We start from the raw sequence: 23,869 nt of genomic DNA, 5'->3' as shown, positions 1-23,869 counted from the left end.
AAAAGCATGCCAAAATGTTTATTTTGTTTCTTGGGACATCTCTGGAGAATCATAAATGACCTGGGTTGTGATACATCATTTCACTGTCTGCTCAGTGTGCTGTCAGGGGACTGAAGTGAGATTTAATTGCCCAAATTCCCTCTTCCTTGCAAGACATGTTGCAAGAGATGCTTGGAGAGAGACTGAGGTGCGCACTTGTAAGTGATTGAACCCGGCACCTTGATTGAACATACGCAACGTTTACAGGCACTGTAAAACTGCACAGAGAGTACCACTGGAAAATGGAGACCTAAGTAATTTTATTCAGTCATGGGGAGGAAGTGATTGTCAGATACAAGGTAAAGTAACAATTCCTGTTCATAAGTAAGGGTGTAGCTTGTTAATATGTATAATACAGTATATTCTAAGTATGAGCTCCTGCAGAGTTACTGCACTTTACCTTATGAGTGCTGTTCATTCATGTTCTCAGCAGAACTGTACATTAACAGTATATTCCAGCTCTAATTCTGCTTTGAAACCCACATCCAATTGCCTCAATGGGAGGTCTAAAGTAGCTGTACTAGGTGATGTCAGACAACATGTGATTTCTCTAAAGTGAGCTGACATTACGCCCCATACATAATTTAATCCTGGGATGTATTTAATCATCTTAACAAGTCAAACAGCACAACAACAGGCTTATAATAGTTCCTTTTCCTTGTCAGAGCCACCCCCCATTTATACAGTAACTCAAGTAAGCAAACTCTTACGCACACACAGGGCTTTAAACTACGAAATAGATTATTATTTTTAGCCAAAGAGGGCTAAGCAGGTGAATCAGGGCTACAAGAAAGATTAGCAAAGTGATCACAAGTGCCAGTGCTGGAAGAGGAGTTTATTTTCGTGTACAGACGAAGCCCAAACGGAGATGAAAAACATTTATTGTTTGTCGGTAAATCCTTAATTTGAAGAACTCAGTACAGAAGACCAGGAACACATTGTACTGTATCTGTATGTGTCATAATCAGAAATGCTGATCTGATGGACAAATGTTATTGTGAAAAGAAATGGAGTCAAATTTCAAAGTGACTGACAAATCAGTGATAATATTTTCTTCCACAGCTACTGTAAACACAAAAAAATAAGGCAAATCAATGCAATGCCCAAATTGATACAAGAAGCTTCAATCCCTATACTGAAACACTCATGGCACAAATATGGGGGCAACCTTGCTCTGATGTAAGCTCTGGAGTGCTCACTATTTTATAGTGATTAATCACTATTTTTATTATTAATTTATTATTAAATCAGTATTCTTTTGGTTATGATGTGGTTGTGCGGGGGGCTGTAAAATAACTATGATGATTCATAAACAATAAGCTGAGCATTGCTGGGCATTTCTTTCTTGCTAGATGCAATCATGACTGTTATAATATCTTCATTACAAACCACAACAGGTGAGTATTGGAAGTCACTTTCGATGGTTGTGTGATTCCTTGGCGTTGGTCGTGTTTTAATACCTCTCAGTATACTCTGCAAAGAGCAGCTGCTGCACTACTGAAAAATGAAGATTTGTGACAAATGCCTTTCAAGTGCTGCTAAATGCAAACACACTGTAGCAGCTCAAAGTTCAAAACTCCTCAATGGACTGGTTTTGAGAAGCTTAAAATATAATAAGAGCAGCCAGTAATCCTCTTTCCAAGAAGGAATCGGCAGGAAGTGACACAACTGCACCCCATTCCAGGTCTTAAATGGCGTGACATTCATCTGCTCTGTGCAAGTTGCAATAATGGAGAGCATTGTTATGCTCTTGGTGACACAGCTACAGTAATTGGTGCTGCAATGTTTGCCTGGTGTTTACTGGAGTTTTCAGAGGCTGCTATTTGTCATGGAACCACAGACAGACCTGTCACTTGGGGCCTGACAGATGCCAGTCCAGAAGGCCGCTAACAAGATGAAGATAGTCCACCCAGCTACAAAACGGGATTATGTCTGAGCGGCAGATAAACAGATTATTCCAGAAACAGACACTGCTTTTTTAGCTTCGTCACTCTTGTCTCCCACTTAGAGCATCGTCTTCCCCCAGTTCATCAAACTGCTCTGCGGTGCTAGCCAGACACACCTTGGACATTTCACCATCTGGTGTGACATTGAGTAAAGCTGTGCAGGCTAAGGACCAGTGCTCCAATTTTGGTTGAAAGTAACTTAAAAGCAAACTTATTTTAAGGGGTAGTCTTTTTTGGAACTAATGGGCTCAAGATAAAACAAAACTCAAAGGATTCTTGGCAAAACATATACTGTATATATACATTTATATCTAAATATTTAATCATGTCATTGAAAAGTGGACTTCTCTTTTTACTTTTTCTATTTACCTTTCACGCTAATGGAATCAAAGGTAAGTTTTTATCACAATATTAAACTTTTATTTGCTTTATTGCTGAAAAAAGTCTTAATCTGAAGTGGTTGGTTTTGTTACGGTGTGTATTGCTTTGCTCAAGACACCTCTCTGAAGTTGGAAAGAATGTAAACAACATGAAAAACAATTCCTTCGATTTGAATCAAGCACAGAATTAATCTGCCTTTTAAGTATTGAAAGGGTTAAACATCATAACAGGGTTTCGTGGGGTTGTGGTGAAGCATAGTGTCATTACATTGTTTTGTGTTCTTCGTGAAAAACACTTTTTTTACTAGAGATACTGTATTGTAAAGGATGTGTACCAAGCGTCATAATAATTTAGAAATAAATATTTGAGATAACTTATTTTAAATTTCACAATCCTTTCATTACTTACTGAATAAGGATGTACCGAGGGAATAAATTACTTTAATCTGTTTTTTTTTCTAGTTTGTCCCGTTGCTACTTTTAAAATCCAACATTTTCTGCACTGTCATATATTCCATTTTGTACCACTGAATTCCAAAAAAAATGCTTTTTCGGCTGCTATCATAAAAAAGCAGGATCAATTCATCATGAAGTTTTATTTTTATGTTTTGTTTTGTTTTGTTTTGTTTTTTTCCTGGAGTGATTACATAAATAATTATAGAGTAAAATAGCATAATAACTTTATCTGGTTGCTCAATACAGTTCAAGCAACAGGTCATGGTGTTTGTTGTGTGGAGTGGGAGAATTACATGGCATGTTTAATTCGCAGTTGCAGTTGGAAAATAAATGATCTTGTGGACAAAACAGAGAATAACTCAGGGGGCTTTCCTATTATGCAGAGAACTTTGCTCGATATATTCAATACATCCAGAACATTAAACAAAGTTTCGATAACACTTACAATTCACTATATGGCTTGCGCTGGAAATGATTGGAAATCTCAGCACAGAGCCATAAACAAGTATGTGAAGGAAATGGCTTGCAATCAGTGTGGAATGACTCTTAATCTGAGCTTCATTTCTTCAGTTCTAGTCTATTGCAATACATGCAGCTCATGTGATCTTTATATAATTTACCAGAAGCTTAATTGTATGTCAGCCTTCTAAAACGTTATTTGGAAATGGTGGAAGAGTACTCAAATCCCAAAAAATCATACTTTAAACAACTGTTTTAAACAAATCATTAAAGGGTTTATGTTAAGTGTTAACGTTTTGGGCTTTAAACTCTAAAGTTTCCATCTTTGGAAAAATGTTATATAATGTGCTTTTTGAAGATACTGGCTTACTTTTAACTTAGTACTTATCATGAGACACACTTGCTTGTTAAGTTTAAATGATAATTATGAACTCATTTTGATATACAGTTGTACCAGCCAGGATTTCTGATTTTTTTAAAATCCCTGCATTGTCAAACAGAACAAAAGCATTCTGTTACGCTCTGAGTAGACCACTAATTCTTCTTGGCTGCTGCTTCTCTTGTGATTAATGCCATTTATAATCCAGCAATTGCAATAGTTGCATTTTAAGACCAGAAATGCAGAAGAAAATGTAAGAACACACCCGCTGCATTCAATATACAGAATGAAAATATTACTCAGTCTTATTGTATATTACCACTTCTATGTTTTATAATGTCATATTATTTTTAAATCAATTTGAAAAAATAATGCATATAACTAATCTCATAACTAATTTATATACAGTAATTATTTGAAAATGACATAGATCCTCTTCTAAAAATGTAAAAATATTTTAGTATGTCATTGAAATTCCAAAAGATAGAGTGATGTATCTGAGCAGTGACTTGGACATTTCCTCTTATTAACTGTATCAAAAGATATGATGCTCTGTAAAGGTCATTCACTGCAGAAGCACTAGCCCACATTCTCAACACACTGCTGACATACTGTAGCAACGCACTTCATTAACAGGTGAGATTCAAAAGCATCTTCTCCTTTTAATCATTACAATTGCAGAGATGCAGAAAACAATGCTGTATTACTGTATATCTATAAGAACTCATATTTAATTACTCCAAACCTGTTTTCGCTGTGGTGAATAAATCATGGAATCAGAGGGCCTCAATTGGCAGGCATCAGTCATTAGTGTTATAGTGGCGAAAGAAAGAGAAAGCCATTATTTCTCCATTCAGCTGCAAGGTTTTCAGACTGCACGAAGGACTGTGAGCAATACAAATTTTATTTAGACATTTATGCTCCTAATCAAGTCATTAATTTAAGATATTGGTAACATAAAGGGGAATGGCATTTACTTTATAAATTTAGTGGGAAGAATTGGATGTTTTGCATACTAGATAATTATATGCATTGTGACAAGTGAAAAATTACATATAATGAATATAAAACACATAATAATTTCTCATTATGTGAGTGTATGCTGAAATACCTCATGTATTTTGATATGGGAGTACATATCAACCTTCCAGTTGAGCTTATAGTATGAAAAGTCCAGTGTAGTCAGTTCTGTGGTTTTATCCTTTATTAAGTCATGTGGATGTGGCATTAAGTTACTTTTCCCTTTAGTTCCTTCCAGTACAATCCAGAGCATTAAATAAAACCAACTGAAGTCTTGTTATCCTCACTAAAAGGTCACATGCCTAATGACATTATGCAATGTTTTGGCAGTGAAATGCAGTCACATGAACAACTGGCAGGTATGCATACTACCATTAACTGGAGGAGTGTTGATTGATAATATCCCAGCTATACATGTACTGTATGTACAGTAAGATAGAGGTGAATTTCTCTGCATTCCTCCCCAGATACATTTTAATAAATGTACCTGAGTCTTTTATTTGACAATTACCATTTTAAACAAATGTTTCATGACTGATACATTATTGTAATATACCTACTGTATCTTAATGTTCTTTTAGAAAATTACGTCCTTTCTAAAGTGAAATGAATCTCCATTCTATTTGTAGTCTTGTTATCCTTGAAAACAATGGGTCTGCATCACCTACTGTAATAGGATTTGCTATTTACAGTAATTGGAAGTGAAAATGCTTTCGGATTTTGTTTCAGGTGAGCAGTTAATCACTTTCATTCTTTGATATAAAATAATATTTTAACGTTAAGTATTAAAGGCAAGCAACAGTTGTTTAATATGTACAGTATATCCAAAATGTATATCATTGATGACATGAGATGACCTTACTTTGGAAGTCAGGGACAGAATCATTGTGTCCTACATGAAGGTAAAGGTGCACGTACAGTAACAGAGTGTAGGAATTGTCGCAAAATTGTTCAAAATGCAAAGTTCATCTTCAGTACTTTAGATATCAGCCATTAAATTAATCAAAGTCAAAAGTTAACCCCCCCCCACACACATTTTTTTATTTTATAACCTTTCCTGATTGCTGTCAACAAAATGCACATCCATAAAGAGGGAAAACAGTAGCAAGCACAGAGTTCTCTTTGAACCCAAGAGAAGCTCCATATGATGTTCCGGATTAAGGGCCCCAACTTGAGTGGGTCGTTTTGCTGTACCAACTCTAACAGATGTATGATTAACACATCAAACGCTGGGACCCCGGAGTGGGAACCGGATTACAATTCCACCCATAGATTTGCCCCCATTCCCATGTATGTGCCCTTTCCCTGGCTAAAATTTCAATCCCTTTCAAGACTTCAGAAGCAGCAAGAAGCCGTAAATTGTGAACGCCAGTCTTCTAATTAAAAAGTGGGGAATTGATAACTCGCTAGCGATTTTGTCAATAGCAGTTGTTAATATTAATTTATTTGGCCGACGCTTTGATCCACAGTAACTTACACTGGTGAAATTTCAATTCATTTGAAAGCTGAAAAATGCAGCACTTCTCTAAAAATTAAATATAGCAGCCTGAGATGGTAATGTTAAAATATCAAGAGATTTTCTTTAAACATGACATTGTCTTTTATTCTTTGTGCATCTGTGAATAAATAATCTATGTCCCAGTAGATGAGGGAAAAAATTAGAGTATTTTTAGTAAAGCAATTCAGAACAATTCTAGTGTATTAAAATACTATATTAAATAGTACATTTTGTCTCAGTGGTAGTTAGTTCTGTCATTGTATCACAAAAGCTTTTCAAAGCATTGATGTTGCCTTATACTGTAGCTTGATCTCTTCAGATCTCTGAAGTTAAGCAAGGCTTAGTCTCCTCAGTACTGTAATAGTTCACCTCCAGGGAAAACCATGTGACTTCAGTGGTGTTGGTAAACCAGTAGATAGCACTTGTCTCACTGGACTGGAATTTTCAAATAATGCCTCAGTACCAGAGATACTGTATGCTGTATTTTCCTTTGGATCAGACATTAAATCAAACCTTTTTTTATTTTATTATTAAAGATCAGGGTTGTCCTAACTAAACTGCGATGTTTGAGATTGGACAATATGACCTGCCTTTTCCCTTGGTTTAATTGGCGAAGAAATTTCTCACTTTTTAAATCTTATTCTGCTGTGGAGTGAGACACTTGGTTCATAATGACCGCCACACATTTCAGTGTACTTCAATGGAGGATGAAATAGGTCTGTACCCAGTATATATGCAAGGCACTGTGGGATGAAAAGTGATATATAGTATATAAATCCAATTTATTATTATGGGATAGTTACATTTTGTGAGATTCAGAACAGTAAAAATTAATTATTACAGTCCACCAGTTCTCAGTGATAATAATCTAATACAGGGTTGTATAATTTTTCAATGAAGAGGAGTATACAGTAATCTTTATTCACCTTTTTTAATAGATTCCTTCGCAGATGTAAACAGATTATTCTGCAATATTGGTATTGGTAGATAAATGAGAGATCAAAAAGTTATTTAAGAATTCATTTGGAATTTCAATTTTCCTTTCTTTGGAAATCTTCAAACTCTGCATTTCTGTCACGCTTTCAAGTTGGTTCCTTATAGATAAACGACAAGGCCTGATGATGGCTTCCGAGCAGGAAATATTACGTGAAAGTATTCCTGTCAAACAGCTGTTCATAGACCGAAACCGTAGACGAGTTTATTTGTATTCAGCGTTGTGATCAAATGTATCATAAACACATACACAAAGGTACATACAGTACAGTAGTTCAGGTGGGTAGCTACGTCAGCATGCGTAGGCTTCAAAGGAACAAGTAATAGGTTTATTCCATGCTGAAAAAAAGAAGAAAGAAAACACAACATTTCAACCGTGGAGCCTTCTTCAGGTGTGAGAGAGACAGGGCAGTAGGCAAAGGTAAAGTAGCGGGAGAACAAAGGCTGGGAGGGAGGAGGAGTGAGAGGCGGGAGCAGGGGACAGAAAGAGAGGCCAATCAGGAGGTGTGAAGTCAGAATGGGTGCAGAGAGGTGTGAAATGAAACTTCCAATGAATGGAGAAAATTTAAAAGAACAGTAGTCTGTCGTTAAGAGAAGGGAGAATGTGTGATCCTAGCTGCAGAATTACAGTAGTACAGTGTACACTACAGTACAGTAGTATGAGTAGTATAATTGCCAGCATGAGAAAAACAATTTGTTTTGAAAACCCACTGCGATTTCTTTCAACTGGTAGGATTTTATAAGTTGGATAAAAAACAATACATTGCAATGATTTTTCTGGTCTCAAATACCTTCCAATGGATTTGACACCAGCATCTGCAGCATGCCTTCTATAGGACAGCCAACTACTGTGCCTCTGTATTTCTGTTTTCCTTATTGCAGTACACTGGATGCAAAGTCAGAATATTATGCAAACCCTGAAAATGCACCTCTTCATAAAAACAGCCTTAAAAGTTCACATTTAGCTTAAAAACGTGTTACCGTAGAAATCTACTTAAATTTCTACAGCTATTGAACGAGTTCAAGACATGCAGCATGAATCAGCCAGTGTACTTAATGTCCAGCAGTACTCTTGCCAATTACTTTGCCGTCTGTTATGTAAGAGCACTGTGTAGGTCTGTGAGTTCTTATTGCCCTGTTTTTTTCCTTCTGCCTTGCCTCATTAAACATGTCCGCAAGCATGTGGAGTGACACTTGCTGGAGTTCTTAACCATATCCAGCTAAGTCTAAAAGATTAATGCAGTCAGGAGGACTGAGCATGTGTTCATTATGCATTGTATTTTTATATTGCATCAATGCGTTTTGGCCTTGTCCTCTGAGGTACCCCTGAACAATCCTCTCCAGCTGGGCTTCATATCCAGCTGCACTCCGATGACGAGATGCAGTCACAGGGGCAGAATGCTGCCCCTCCCCTTGATTAGGATTAAAAAACAGGTGGAGGCTGCAGTGAGTGAGTGGGGCAATCAAACGTTCACAGCACAATTGATTGCTGAACCAGTCCTTACCTTGCCATTCATTGGATGTGTTAAGTATTTATAAACATTATTCATGCAAAGAATAACTATTATTTAATTAATTGCATTTATTTAGTATATGTCCCAAGACATCCCAGACTGCTTTTAAATACACTGTAGGCTTCACCAATTGAATTAAGGGGGACTTTACGTAGACCAGATAGTTCAAGGACAAAGGCACTGGGATTTACTGTACACATACTGTATTCTTTCAACATTGCCATGACATCTAGTAGTCGTAATAGCAGTCAACAACATCAGTCTACAAGGCGTTAAATGCTGCCACCAATAGCAGAAAACAAATGGCTAATACAAAGACTTGTGGCAATAATTGAAATGGAGAGTACATCCTTTAATTAACATGATGGACACTAACTGGTAGTTTTGTTCCCTAGTTTTTTTTTAATATAGTTATCTGACACTCTACTAACAAAAATTCTTTGAAATACCAGTGATTAATGCCATGTATTCACATATACAGTGACTAATATTTAATTACTTTTTCATTTTAAAGCACTTTTCTTTAAAATGTTCTTTTGCAGTTACCTAAATTGCAGATGGCTATATATCAGTTTTCTAATGCATTGTTAAAGCTGTTACTGTGCTAGAATGTTGTACTAAGGTGATGCTGTTCCACACATCTTTGCCCTACCTACTGTATCAATCCACCGGGTCAGTGCCTTTTCCTTGACCTTATGATTGTTATGACTGAACAAAGAACATTATGTGAATAAAGCAGAGATGTTTTATCCCTGTAAATCCCTAGCACTCATAATGTTTTAAATTATATTAAAACAGGAAACTTTCAAGCCGTAGTCTATTACCATGTTAATCAAATATAAAGGTGGTCTTTAATCAACTTTTGATCTGTCCTTCAATGCTTTGCTCCAAAATCTAATGAATAAATCAGATTCCTGCTATTTAAAGTAATTCCTTCCATATTCCTGAAGTCTAAATTGAGCGTTTGGTCTTAATAACTCAGCTAGTAGGGACGTCTACTCCAGGTACGATATAGAAGGTTGTGCTGACACATTTCTATTGAACATGGTCACCATTGTTCAATAGAAATAAAGATTGTATCTTTTAGAAAGAAATGGTAAAAGGTTATTTCATAGTACATGAATTGTGGAATGTTTAATTCAATGTTTTGGGCTCTGCCAGTGTAATTAATTGCTGAAGATGAAATACGTAATGGATAACAAAATTATTTTTGAATTTTGTATCTGTTGGCCTTGTAATATAATGTTTTATTTGCCTTGTGGAATTATATATCTGTCATCTGCCATTTGATAAATCATGTGAACAGAGGTAGCACCACAGTCTTACTAAGTTGTGCTTGCATGGGCTTTATGATAGATACAGTAATAGTAATCATTATAACCAACCAACTTTTTTTACATTTTTTGAACATTTAAAATGTAACTGGAGTACACAAATAGCAAAAGTGCAAAATTGTTTCATTTAGACTGGGACCAATTTAATACTGTCAACAAAAGACCTTCCTTAGTTGAGTGCTGCCTTTGTGATGTTATTTTGCTGGGTTTCTACATTACTGCAGGAAAATTTACCTACATCTGCTTCTACAGTAGGTGTTTCAAAGCAGATACCTGTTATATCAGCAAAGTACAGTTATATCAAATAAAATGAATGAAAAAACATACTCTGTATGCATTTACTATTTAAAGTGTATTCATATATATGCAGCTATTTAACATACATTAAATTTTAAAGTACTACATTACATTTGCTGAGTAATGCTGGCATTTGTAACATATTTCCTCTAAGTTGAATCCTCAAAAACACTCCATTATACTGTATGTATTCGATCAGCAACTAATTTGTGTGGTACTGTTAACACCCACTAAAAGTGTTACCACTTTCAATGGTGGTTTCAAAAATATAATACTTGTTTAATAAAAGTATGCTGGACAGCAAATTGTGCTTCAGTAAACAATTTTTCCCTTCCATTAATAGTTCAGTTCTTCAGCTGCAAACTATAATGTTATGTAAAGCACACACAATAGTCTCTACGCTTTCTTCTTGCAGATATGAACAGTCAAGAGACGCTGGCTGGAGTCAAAAAGACTCATTCAGGACACTTGATAGAAATGTTAAGGACAACCAAGCAATCTTCAAGAATAAAAGCAATATTTGAGCTGGAAAGACATCGGACAAGGAGATCGACATTTTCCCACACCGGAGTGAAAGTCTGTCCACAGGAAACCATCAAAGAAATCATCGCCAGTCATCAGGCTTACTACAAACTTAGAGGTAAGCAAGACTATGAGCATGTTTCTTCCCCAGCAGATTTCTCAACATTTTCAATTTGTATGTTTGATTACTTCCATCAGTGTATTCTTAAAGGAAATGCACAACTTCTGAATACCTGAAATCATATATTGAAGAAAATTCTCCTCTAAAACTTTTATGGGTTATGGTTCTATAAATATGGTTCTATAAATGCACAGAGGAGCAAATTACATTTTGTGTACTTGTATTATTTAACTAAAATAGTTTCACTTTTTGAAATCTAATTACCGTATTTAATTACAGTACATTTCTAAACAAGCTCCGGTAAAGATTTGTAAATATTCTCTGCTTTAGTTGCTCACATCCATCTTTTTTCAGTGCTTAAGAAATGGCAACAGTATGACATCTTTATGAGGTAGTTCACCTGATGAAACTGCTGGAGCATGTACTATATGCTACTTTCTCTCAGGTCACCTTTGTGAATGAGCAGTAAATTTCAACGTTTTCAATTATTTATTTTTTTTATGCTACCTTCCGATGAAATGCACTGATTGATTGAGAACTGCAACAATTAACCGTGGAAAATATGCCAATAGAGAGAGAACGTAACGTTATTATGTCCCTGTCCCGAACTTTCATTCTGGATCAATTTGGATTCATAGAAGATTCAAGAAGAAATCATTTTACTTGACAGTTTAAGCGTAACAAGAAATAAAGCTTATTAGTTTATTAGATCTTAAAGAGGCATATCAAGGATGAACAGACACTCAACACACATACAGTACCTGTACATGCACAGTAAAATAGTTATTCTACTGTATAGTATAGGTTGAATCTGAATAGTATAGGTTACACTGCAGATAATATGAACCAAAACTGCTGGGTCATCCTTTAACTAAGATGAGCCATGACTTAAGAAAGTCCAGGTATTCAAAAACTGATCATTCTCTTGTGGTTTGTTATTCTATATGATTGCTCAGCTCCATTAACAATTTCAAAAGCTGAAATCCATTGATCACTGTGTTCAACAGTTCTTATTAGGTGGATAATTTCTCTCAATGCTTCAAAGATTCATAACCTCTCTTTCCTCATGTTTCATACACAGTAGTGGTACATTGTTTGCAAAATATGTTAAGAATGAAATACATTTTCCCATGGCCAACATTTATGATACACTGCTAATCTAATCTATACACTCTGTTGCACAAAACAGGAGTTGTGCGTACCTTGTCTAAAAGATTTAAATGCTTTTCAAATATAGAAGACCTATTAGGATGAGTTGGTTCACAATGGTATTGTAGGTGCAATCAAACTTTGTTTTAATAATAATTGAGTATTAAAATAGAGAACACAAATGTCTGAAATGAAGGGTGATAGTACATCAGTCTGGAACTAAATTTAAATTCCAGTAAAATTATTGAAATATGAACATATGAATATTCACTGTTCTTGCGATCACTACAATGTCAGATGTACTGTAGATGACTGGTGTGTCTGACATTATCTACTTTTCTTTAGAGCATTAGCATCTTAACAATGGGAAATGTTGTTCAACTGATTAATTTAAGCCATTGACAAACTAATTTCAACATTTTTATTTTGTGAGGTTTTGCATTATTTCCTCACACTGTCAAATAAAGAGCACCGAGTTTGTGTCTTGCTGGGACATACAGTACTATACCTATTAAAAGATTTATTGCTATAACAGCCCGACTCTCAGGTGTGTCACAATGTGTAAGGCATCCACTGGCAGATGAGATTGCCTATAAACCCAAAGTATAACATAGTATTTTTAAGCAGCAAAAAAAGTATTGACTTCTAGTCCCTGTGGAAAAAGTGTATTTCCCCTCCTCTGTTATAGGCTTAATACATGTACATGTACACTGGAAATCTTTTTTGCGCTGATCTCGTAGGACATACAGTACACAGCGCAGCAGATGACACAGTACAACAGACAACATCACGTAATGTACAGAAGACAGTACATTACAAACATAATCAATAATAAATACATATATTACAGATTAAATTTAATATCTGAGTCAATAAAAATGTGTCTAAGAATCCTAACATTCCATTTTTCTTCACAGTACTCTACCCTTTGTAGTCCTGTTACATTGTTTTCCTAAAATGTAATGAATATAATTAGTTAAAATTAAAACAACACTGTGGTCTGGGAACATAGAGTGGTGACTTACCTTCACAAGACAAAGTGGAGTGCTGACCACATTGAGGCAAAACCACCTGTTGTGAAGGCATTTTAGTAATAACCATTACAAATAAACAGCACCACCTAGTGGCCCACCAGAGTTAGTCCTCCAGCTGACACTGTCCAGTACCCAAGACAAGTAAAGTACTGTATGCTTTACCTACTGTACACGTGCTGTTCTTTTGAAAGGTAAGTCTGAATCAGTTTCACTTCTTTAGTATTTTAGTAGTGGTAGGTAACAAGAAGGGGTAACATTGAAGGATTTGGTGCTTCTGCAATGCAAGGAAATGTTTTTGTTTTTGCTTTGTTTTGCATGTTACATTCAAATAAAGACAACAAGTAAAACAAAAGAAGTGAAGATATTACTGAAGGTATTTCTCTTTGCGACTGTAGAAATCTAATACGAGACTTTGTACATAATAGGAATAGGAGTTTTTGACAAATTGTAAAACACCACCATTTTGTTTAGTTTGTCAGGAAGCAGTGTGGGAGGCCTTTCGGATATTTCTGGACAGAATTCCAGACACCGCGGAGTACCAGAGCTGGGTTTCCACTTGCCAGCAGGAATCCCTTTGTATAGCCGACCTGGCAAAGAACTTCAGCAGCTCTCCGGAACATCTTGACATGGTTCAAAGAGTAAGAACCAAACCCGTTCTCTTCTTCGTCCTTTTGTCATCTTCTATATTTCTTTAGATAAAACTCGATGGCTGAAACTGACAGCGATGTCAGAACTCTGTGTGAGCAGTGACTGTGGTTGGAGAAAAACTTCAATACAACAAACTACCCTCTCAGACACAGGGGCTGTCCACGTCATCCAATTTATGATTGCAGGAGAGCCGGAACCTATCCCAGAAAGCAATGGGCACAAGGCAGGATACACCCTGGATTGGACACCAGTCTAATTGCAGGGCACACACAGACGGTCACGTACACTCACACCCAGGACTAACGTCCAAGAAGCCAATTAACCTACCACCAGGTCTTTGGACTGTGGTAGGAAACCCATCCAAGCATGTGAACATACAGACTCTCCAGGTCCAGAATTGAACCCAGGGCCCCAGTGCTGGGAAACAGCAACGCTAACCACCACACCGCCCAGACACAGGGTCTACAATTTAAGATCCTGACCTAATTAGTTAATTAAATCCCTATCCAAACCTCAGCTGTGGCGGTAATTGCTAAAACATTGCTAAAACAGTTCTGTGGTAGACCCTCTGGACTTCTCCTCTAATGGCTCATGAGGCCTGAGCACATGGGCAAATCACAACAGGAAGAAAATTACCACACAAGAACAGAACGCGACACGACACTTCACAAACCCTGCACCTAGACCAAACTAAGCTAAATTAAACTCATGGGAGAATGTGATTCTCAGCCCTTCATCGATTATCTCATTAGATTTTGAATATACCAGATATGAACCTATTTTTATGCAAGAGAAGCCTGAATGACCTCTACTGGCAGGTCAGCTGAAACTGCTAGCCTAATTGCTGCTGGTCTGCTACAGATTCAAAGTGTTTTGATCTTTTACAAATGTTACACCTAGCTTAAGCAATTAAGTTATATAAGTAATAAAAGTCACATCATTAGTTAAGGTTTTAATTAAGCCACTGTGACAGAGGACACTGGGGATCTGCAGGATGATTCCCTTACATAGATTGCTAATTGCCAGACCCATAAAAACTCAACTGTGATGACTTTACTAAGGTTAGAGTACACACTTTGGTAGAACCAAATTTGTGACCTCTTTATGAAGGGCCATAGATTAGTCTATCAATAACAAATGCAATAATTTCTTATCACAGCCTAGGCATTCCTAGAATAACATCCAAGAACTGATATCAAGTGTTTCGTAGTGGCTGAAAGATAGATTTCACGTTATAGTGATTATTTCTGCTTCTCAAATCGCGGTACGAGATTATTTAACAAGTAACTAACTGCAGGGTGTACACCATATACTGTATCTACTTTATACAGATATATCTTTAGAATTTTAAAACACAACACATTATCACGTTGTGATGCTATCAGTTCATGTTTAATAAATCTATGCGATCTGTTCTGTGTACCTGAGTAAAATGTTTACTAAAATAAGATTGGTTTAAGTTGGTTTTTTTTTAATTACTTTAGCATCTAGTGTCCCCTGTATCCAAACAGCAGTGAGGTGTTTAGACTGACTCACAAAATACACAGTACATTACTGAAAAAGAACAATCCACACTGAGTTCACAGAAACATAAGCCAAAGCAGGGCGGCGCAGTAGAGCAGTGGGAAGCATTGCTGCCTTGCAGTGCTGTGGCCCTGGGTCCGCTTCCTGGGGCACTAAGTGAGAAGAGCTCTCCCTGTGTTTACGTGCGTTTCCTCTGGGTACTCCGTTTTGCTTCTACAAGGTCCTTCTATATGAGGCTTCTCACCTATAAAGCTCTACATGGCTTTGCATTCTGTAACCGGCTGGCTTACTACTGTCCTACTCCTTTATTTGTCAACCCTACTCCCCCAAGCCCGTCTACAATCTGTGGCTCAAAACCCTTTTCTTTAGAAGGGCTTTTATTTAACTGGTCCTGTGTCTGCCCCTTTGCTTTCCCGCTGTATTCCAAATTCCTTTTGTAATTCTGCTGTCACCTGTCATTGTGAACTTTTTTTTACTGTAAGCACTTTGAGAAGCCACTTTTAAAGGCACTATATAAAATAAAGCCTATTTTATAGTACAAAAACATATTGGTAGGTTAACTGACTTCTGGTAAAGCTGGCCCTGGTGTGAGTGGACTGGTGTCCTGTCCAGGGTGTATCCTGCCTTACACCCTTTGCTTGCTGGGACAGGCTCCAGCTCCTCCTTTACACTGTACTGTATATAGCAGTTAGAAAATAGATGGGTAAACCAAAGTTTGTCTCATATTTTGACGAGTTCCTTAATTTCATTCAGAGTATAACAAGTTTCTTGAAAAATTAGACTGGTTTGGTTGTTGAGTGTCTCATTCCGTAAGAAGTGTTGAGCTGAAGGGTTACGGTGGGTCATGTACTGTAACTTGTTCTTTGTGACCAGGATTCTACAAAACCTAGGTGACTGTGGTGCCTGAGATGTATTAAAAGATAAGTTGCATGTTTTGTATCTCTGCCTTAAGATGTGAAAAACACTCAAATGGTTCATTCAAATTTGGCGGGTACAACTAAAACCGTTGACAATCCAAAATTTGTAGAAAATAGACTGATTCAGGTAATCAGTGAAATACTTAAAATACCTTTACATTTTTTAAAATACTTTGCTCTGAATGAAACTTAATGAAATGAGGGAAGTCTATAAAAATGATTTTTTCATGTAAGTTATGTAACCAAACCGTATTACAGTATGTTCTTAAGAATTCGTCTTCGGATAACTTGACCGAAAAATATTCACGCTCACGTCAATATAGTTCTGATACTGAAATCGAATTGTCACATTTAAGATAAAGATTTTTCAAAGGATACAGTGACTTTTCTAAATACAAACAGGTGAAGTATTGTCTTTTATTAGTAGGAAGTACTGTAATACAGTCATTGTATTTCATTCACACATGAAGAGGGCTCCACAACCGAAACATTGTGTCTCTTTTCATTTCCTTTCAAACTTCTTTTGTTTTAAAATTCTACACTTTCTGAGGGATTTGTTCTCTCTTGTTTTTCTTCGCAGAGAGTTCGTTTAAGGGATGAAAAGCATCAGGAAAGGTAGGAAACCATTAGGTTTTCTATTCTAAGGGTAGCAGCTGAAGGACAGGCATCTGTAGGCTCAGACGGGTTGTGATTGTGGTGATTTACTGCTTGTTAATGATGTTGTATTATGATTTAGGAAAACATAAATTCAGAACATCCTTTCAGCTATCCTCAATGTCTGCTTGTTCTCCATTACCTTGCTTTCCAGAGAATCGCAATTTCATACCTATTTGAATACAGGAGTCATCATTATTGATTTATTTGGGTTAGTTCAGGAGAATGGAAGAAGAACATGACAATCTAAATAGCTTTTGAAATTCGAAAAAAAATGTACATAAACTTTAAACAGTACAGCACAGTGGCACAGTGGTTAGCTTGGCTGCTTTTCAGCCCTGGGGTCCTGGGTTCAGTTCAGTGTCTGTGTGGAGTTTGTATGTTCTCCCCATGTGTGTGTGGGTTTCCTCTGGGTGCTTCAGTTTCCTCCCACAGTCCAAAGACATACTGGTAGGTTAAGTGCCTTCTGGGAAAACTGGTCCTGGTGGGAGTGTGTGCCTGTCTGTGTTTGTTGTCCGCTGCCCACAAAATGCATCCTGCCTGTTGCTGGGATTGGCACCAGCTCCCCCACGACCCCTGGATAAAGCAGTTAGTAGATGGATTTAAACTTAAGGATATTTAAGACTTACTGGACAGTATAACAATATCATGCAGTAGTTCTGTAAGGATTTAGCAACAATTTTAGACTAGGATTTGTTTTGTAGGGTACCACAATGGAATATAATTGCAACCAAGAAAGACTGGAAATACTCATCAAGGATGTATTGTTTTTTCATGTACTGTTATTCCCTTTAAAGTGTGACACAGTAGTAGTCTGCCTGTGAAAGAACTTCTATTTCAATGGTGTTACTGATCCTTCACACTTGTGGTGTAAAATTTGCTGTTAATTAAGGTCTTCAGATGCTGGCACATCTGATTCCGAAACAAAGGAATTTGTTACATGTAGTAAATACTTGGGTTGAAATGTTATTTTGTCATGTATGTGTAGAAGAACTGACAAATTCCTCATTTCAAACACTACACGATTTATACACTGAATTCATTACTGAATAACTCTGTTTCCATAAAAAAGGGCCTGGAACCATCTTTAATTGTTTATGCTATAAGGCTTAAAGCCAAGTCAATAGAGACCTATTGCACGTATTATTTAGCGTGAAAGCAGATTAATATCTAATTTTTAAAGGCATAAAAACCGAAAACCATAGGATATTAAGTACATCTGTCCTTCAGCCCATTTTCTAACCACTTCCTCCAATTCAGGCAAGCAACAGGCACAAGGCAGGATACACCCTGGATGGGAAGCCAGTCCATCACAGGGCAGACACACAGACACACACAGACCCACATCATGGCCAGTTTTCCCAGACATCAATTAACATACCAGTATGTCTTTGGACATTGAAACCTGGAGCACTTGGAGGAAATTAGAACATACTGTAAGGAAAGTTAAAAACAAATGTAGCTCATTTGGAAGTTAGTATTCAATTGATCCAAGTATTTTGAAAGAAGCCTTGGTATCCTCTTTAACAATATGGTTGTGTAGCTTATCCACACTCCCTCAAACCTTTGGGTAAAGAAGAGCCTGCTGTTCCTGGTTTTAAATGCACTTCCATGTACAGTAGTTTTCACTTGTGCCCTCTGGTTTGTGTTTCATCGCTCATTCTAAATCACACAGGAAATAAGAATCTGGCTTTGACTTGACACAAAAAGCCCCAGATGCAAAGTGTAACTACTACTACTGCTGTCCAATATCCCTGTCTATAACCTTTATACAGGACACATAAACATCCCTGTATTGTTAAGAGTAGATACTTTTGAACTATCGATGCAATTTCTTTACATACTGTACTTTTTCCACACTTTTGCCTTGTAGAGAAGTGTCCACTGTAAAGCCTGAAGAGGTGACAGAAAAGGCTTCTGAAACTACAACAGGTATGCTGTTAGACACGGGACTGGCAAATTCCTGTACAGTATCTGAGACCTCTGAAATTATGCTGTGATTTTTTACTCTCACTTCAAGTGATCACTTGTAGCTGACCTGCAAAGGTGGTCTCTCAGCTGATATACAGTACATGAAGTGCCTTCCTGTGTGTCTTTGTATATGTGTTATTCCCATGTTATAAAATGCCTGTTCATAGTCTCATAAGGATATATTATATTTATATAATATATTTATATTTACTATATCCCACAACTTAAAGTCTTAAGTTAAAAATGGTAGAAATTATTTAATAGAAGATTCAGTCATTCTTTACTAGTAACTGAAAATGTTATCACAACATTCATTTTTTGTTGTCGTTGGCTTAAAATATACTCCTACTGTATATTCCTGTGTTTAGCAGACAGAGAGTACGCATTATTCAATGCAATTTTTACTATTTTGCTGGATTTAAAATTGATTTCTTCCATTGAAGATTTAGAATATCAGTTTGTTAATAATATCTTGTGTAATAGCTCTAGTATCCCGACATTAAATTGAATATTTGACTAGATTATCTCCAACCCTTATGAAATCAAACTGAGTTAATTTATTATTTAAAATTTCTTCACAGGTCTCCAACGTATCACAGTCAGTATACAATATGTTCATATAATACTGTACACTGTAGGTTGTGTTTGTTTTGTGGTACAATTTTAATCATTCAAATGGATGGCAAAGATAATCCCAGAAGGTTCTTCAGTGTAGGGATGTGCACATTGAAAAAGATTAATTTTGTATTTAGTTTCCAGGGAAGTCTTCACTGCTGGACCCACAGAAGTGTCAGCTCTTTCTAGAAACCTCCTTAATGAAACTGTGAATGACACAAAAGTCCTTGACACGGTATGGACTCTGGCTTCTTGTTTTCACCATTAGAACTCAGCTTTACAGGCAGCACAAAGGGCTTGAAAGAAATAATATGCCCATTTGTCAGCTGCATTGTACCTTTTATCAGACTCTGTTGGTGTGGTGCAAAAACAGCATAATAAGATTTATTTCTTTGGCATTTATTTATTTTCCTCTTGTTATAATTAAATTGTGGGAAGCCGAATTTACTGTGTGTCCCGTTGTACCAGTGACTTTCAGTGCTTTGCAAAAGTATTCAGGCCCTTCCTATGGTGTCAATTTTGTGAAATTACAAAATGATGCATACACATTTTTATTAAACATAATATTTAATTAAAAACCCTGTGTGCTCAAACTCAATACTTCTAAAGGTTAGATACAGTCAGTTAAAGCATACAGTATGTCAGCAAAAACTAAAGAGAAAAACTGAATTATGTTGATTGCATAATTATTCAAACCAGTAAACTCAATATTTGGTGGAAGGAACATAGGCAGTATTTATAGTATAGCGTCAAGTCTTTTTGGACATGTCTCCACCAACTCTGCACACTGGCCTGGTGCAATCTGTTGCCCATCTGTCTGGACAGATTCACTCATGTTCTCTCAAGTTGCTTGAGGACTGCTTACTGACAGCAGCTTTCAAGTCTTTCCACGATGCTCAATAAGATTCAGGTCAGGACTTTGACAGGGCCACTCACTCCAAGACATTCTTAAGCCATTCCAGTATAGCTTTGACATTATGGATTGGTTCATTGTCCTGCCTAAAGGTAACTTCCTCTGCAGTTTTCAGTCTTTAGCTGAAAGACTTTGTTCCATCACTCCTTCATTTTCTGCCACTCAACATGTTTTCTGGTCTCTGCTGCAGAGAAGCATCCTCATATCAAAATGCTGACCCCACTATGCTTGACAGTAGTGTTGGTATAGACTGGGAGATGTGCTGTAATGAGTCTGCTTCAAATAATATGCTTGGCATTTAGACCAAAAAAGACAACACCTTTTGCCACATTATTGCAGGATCGCTCAGGTGCTTCTTGCTTGTAAAACTCCATGCAGCATATGAGATGAGTTTTCCATTGTGCGATATACAGTAGGCAGTTTTTGTCAAGGAATTTCAGCCATTGAACTCTGTAGTGCTTTCAGAGTTGTTTTTAGTGTCACAGTGACATCACTAACCAGTTTCCTCCTTCCTCATTAATTGCTGAATACACTGATGTAGGCACTTTCTGGCATTTGACATTTCTTGACATTTGAGTAGACTGTGCTCACAGGGGTATTTGGAGACTAATTTTGTGCCCTTCTCCTGATCTGTGCTTTCAATGACTTTATCTCGGACTTGTTTTGAAGGCTCCTTAGTGTTCAGGTTTTAGTCTTTGCTTGAAATTCACTACCTGGCATGAAACTACACAGAGACAGGTGTTTTTTTTTCTGAAATCACAAGAACCACTGTAATTGCATACAGACAGATGCTCTCAACTAATCGTATGGCTCTTTAATGTATATTTATGCATCTACATTCACCTAATTAAGGGTTAAAAATAATTATGCAATCATGACTTTCACATTTTCCATTCTTTACATTTGTTTTGTTTTTTTTGTTTTGAATGTTATTATTCAAGGGTCTGAATACTTTTCCAAGACACAAAGTCAGTGGCATGTGGCTGTTGAAACATCTGTGGATGTAGAGGAGTCCCTGTCCAGAGAAAGATAAAAAACACAAACTGTCACAAACCATATTCTCAATTAGCAATTATCTGAAATATAGAATTTGGTGATATTTTCCTCATAAAGTCAAAATAAGTACTCTTTTACACTTTTTCATTAAAGAACAAATGGATGTAAATAATTATTAAATAAAGCAAGATACATAGCTTTTCATCAAGTATACTATGTGGAAAGCCTTTCAATTAGTTGAAAACATGGCCCTAAATAAAAATAACAATAGATTATGATAATTTAAATCCCTGTTTAACTATCACACTAGGCTATAATAATTGACTGTTCTCCTTAATGTCTAATAATACGGTCAATTGATTCAGCATTTTAAAGTGGCTCTCTGAGTATACTGTATGTGATTGCTTTTATCATTCAATAAATACTCTTCGGTGACTGTCCACTTCAAAAGAAATGCTTTTTCATGCACCACATAGCCCTACTACCAAATCTATAGATTTATAATAATAAGATGAACGCCATCTGAGGATCATGATTGAATGTTCCCTTAAAAGCACTGACTAAATAAACAGCCATCATTTTTCTGTTCATGTTCTTCATTCTGTAAACATTCTAATTTCCTCTGAAATTTGAAATTTCTCAGTGCCTTTATTTTTCATTATGCCTTCACTTCATACACTTTTTTTCATATACCTTTGCATAACCTGTCTGGTGACATGATATGCTATCAGTGTGCCAGTCGCCAGAGTTAAATTTGGAGCCAAGGGGATTTTTTGTAGGCAAGCATACAGTGTAATACACAACGAGGCTGTGCTATTGTGCTGCAGTTACGCACCACGTGACAGCCCTGTTGTGCGCTATCTAAAGGATACAATGCTTTTCTACTGCAGGACTCGGAGCTTCCTAACACAGTGCCCGACCAGCTCGTGGAGCAGGTGGTGGAGTTCAGTGTAACACTCAGCAATCCGGGCTACGGTGAGCTCCTGAGCAGCCCTGACACCCCCCAGTACCAGGACCTGGCCCACAGCCTCCAGGATCAGGTCAGCGCTACGCCGTGGGGAAGCCTTACTGCTTTCAATCTAAGAACAAGTCCAAGTACCTAGTTGTGCACATGTTCCTCCCTTTAGAAACCATTCACTGCTCTGTCCAAAAGTGCAGATGGCAAATGTTGATCAGAGTTGACCTGTAAAGTCTGAAATGATTAATTCGTTTGTGCCTTGGCTAGATCTGGAGAACTATGGAAAATTAGAAAAGAAGATATTTTTGGTTTCTTTTCCCGATTGGTTTTGGTTGAGCAAGACTCAATTAATGCAGTGGACCCTTTCATTTATTTCTCTTACTATTGAAAAGCTGACTGCTCTCTTCACTTAATGCTTTTGAATCTGAAGGCATTGTTACTGACATACATTATGCTGGGTTTGTATGAATAAGTGCTCTAGGGCTAATGTACACTCCAGACAAAGAAATGCTCAGAATGGAAGAGTGGTATATGCAAATAAAATGCGTACATTATATGTGTGCATACAGTATATATACATTAGTACATTAAAACTAAATAAACAAGTCTTTAATTTCTACATCTCAGTCCCTGTAACATCACATAGAGAGTGTAAATGTGAGTTCCATGTCATTAATTTGTATGGTTACTATTAGCATTGATGTGTAGAAGTCATCTTTGCCTCCTAGAGGTTATCACATTGATGTGTTCTGGCTGTTTCAGCTCTTGTCTGCAGGTGATTACAGAATTGCATGACCTTGATATTTGCTGACTTTATTATGCATGGACATCCTGAATATGCTCTCTCACCGATGTTGTGATTGGAATTGCATTACTGGTATTTCTGTGACATCTGAGGCAATTTGCAATAGCTTATTGAGACATTCCAGATTGAAATACACAGAAGAATTGGTTCTTGGGAATGTATGGTTGCTCAACATGTCTTCTTAAATACTGTCCAGTCATTGCTGCTTACATTCTCTGTGTCTAGATCTGTGTAAAACCTGACCTGTATTTGAACTGAGTGGTGAACATGCTCTTCAGTGGCTATACACTAATCCATATAGATTTCCTTAATAACCTTGTAGCATGCACAGTAACAGCGTATATGTTTAAAATATTGATTAAATCCATTAGGCCTGCTTGTTGTGCTTTATTTTTGTGCAAATTGCAAATTTTTCGAGGATGCTGATGCTGTTTTATAATAAAACCTCATATTCTCCTCCAAGAAATGTCTTTCTCATTCATAATCTTTTATTTATATATGTTAATCTCCTACTTAGAGATGGCCAAAAATTAGATTGATTTCAGTAGGAGCCTTAGTAGGAGGAGTTTAGCACTTTTATCGATCTGCATGGACATACGACAGGACTTTAGGTCATTGTCTGTCTAAAAAAGAATGCCATTATACAGTAGACCATACAAAGTATCAGCAGACTAGAATATTTTGTATCAGGATGGTTTGATTAAAAAGTTTTGAAATACACAGAGGT

The 23,869-nt window shown here is 36.8% G+C and overlaps 1 protein-coding gene across 1 annotated transcript in view; it reads left to right on the top strand.

The window, feature by feature from the left end:
* Positions 1 to 2,310: 2,310 nt before the first annotated feature.
* Positions 2,311 to 23,869, top strand: part of impg1a (interphotoreceptor matrix proteoglycan 1a) — a 42,305-nt gene continuing 20,746 nt past the window's right edge. The window contains exons 1-6 of the mRNA XM_088936470.1: positions 2,311 to 2,377; positions 10,731 to 10,955; positions 13,613 to 13,779; positions 16,811 to 16,845; positions 18,758 to 18,816; positions 22,247 to 22,419. Of these exons, the coding sequence (XP_088792596.1) occupies positions 2,311 to 2,377; positions 10,731 to 10,955; positions 13,613 to 13,779; positions 16,811 to 16,845; positions 18,758 to 18,816; positions 22,247 to 22,419 (726 nt within the window). The remainder of the gene's footprint in view (positions 2,378 to 10,730; positions 10,956 to 13,612; positions 13,780 to 16,810; positions 16,846 to 18,757; positions 18,817 to 22,246; positions 22,420 to 23,869) is intronic.

The sequence above is a fragment of the Atractosteus spatula genome, chromosome 2, assembly GCF_055471065.1.
Source record: "Atractosteus spatula isolate fAtrSpa1 chromosome 2, fAtrSpa1.hap1, whole genome shotgun sequence".
Classification (NCBI taxonomy): domain Eukaryota; kingdom Metazoa; phylum Chordata; class Actinopteri; order Semionotiformes; family Lepisosteidae; genus Atractosteus; species Atractosteus spatula.
This window is presented reverse-complemented; position numbering and strand designations above follow the sequence as displayed.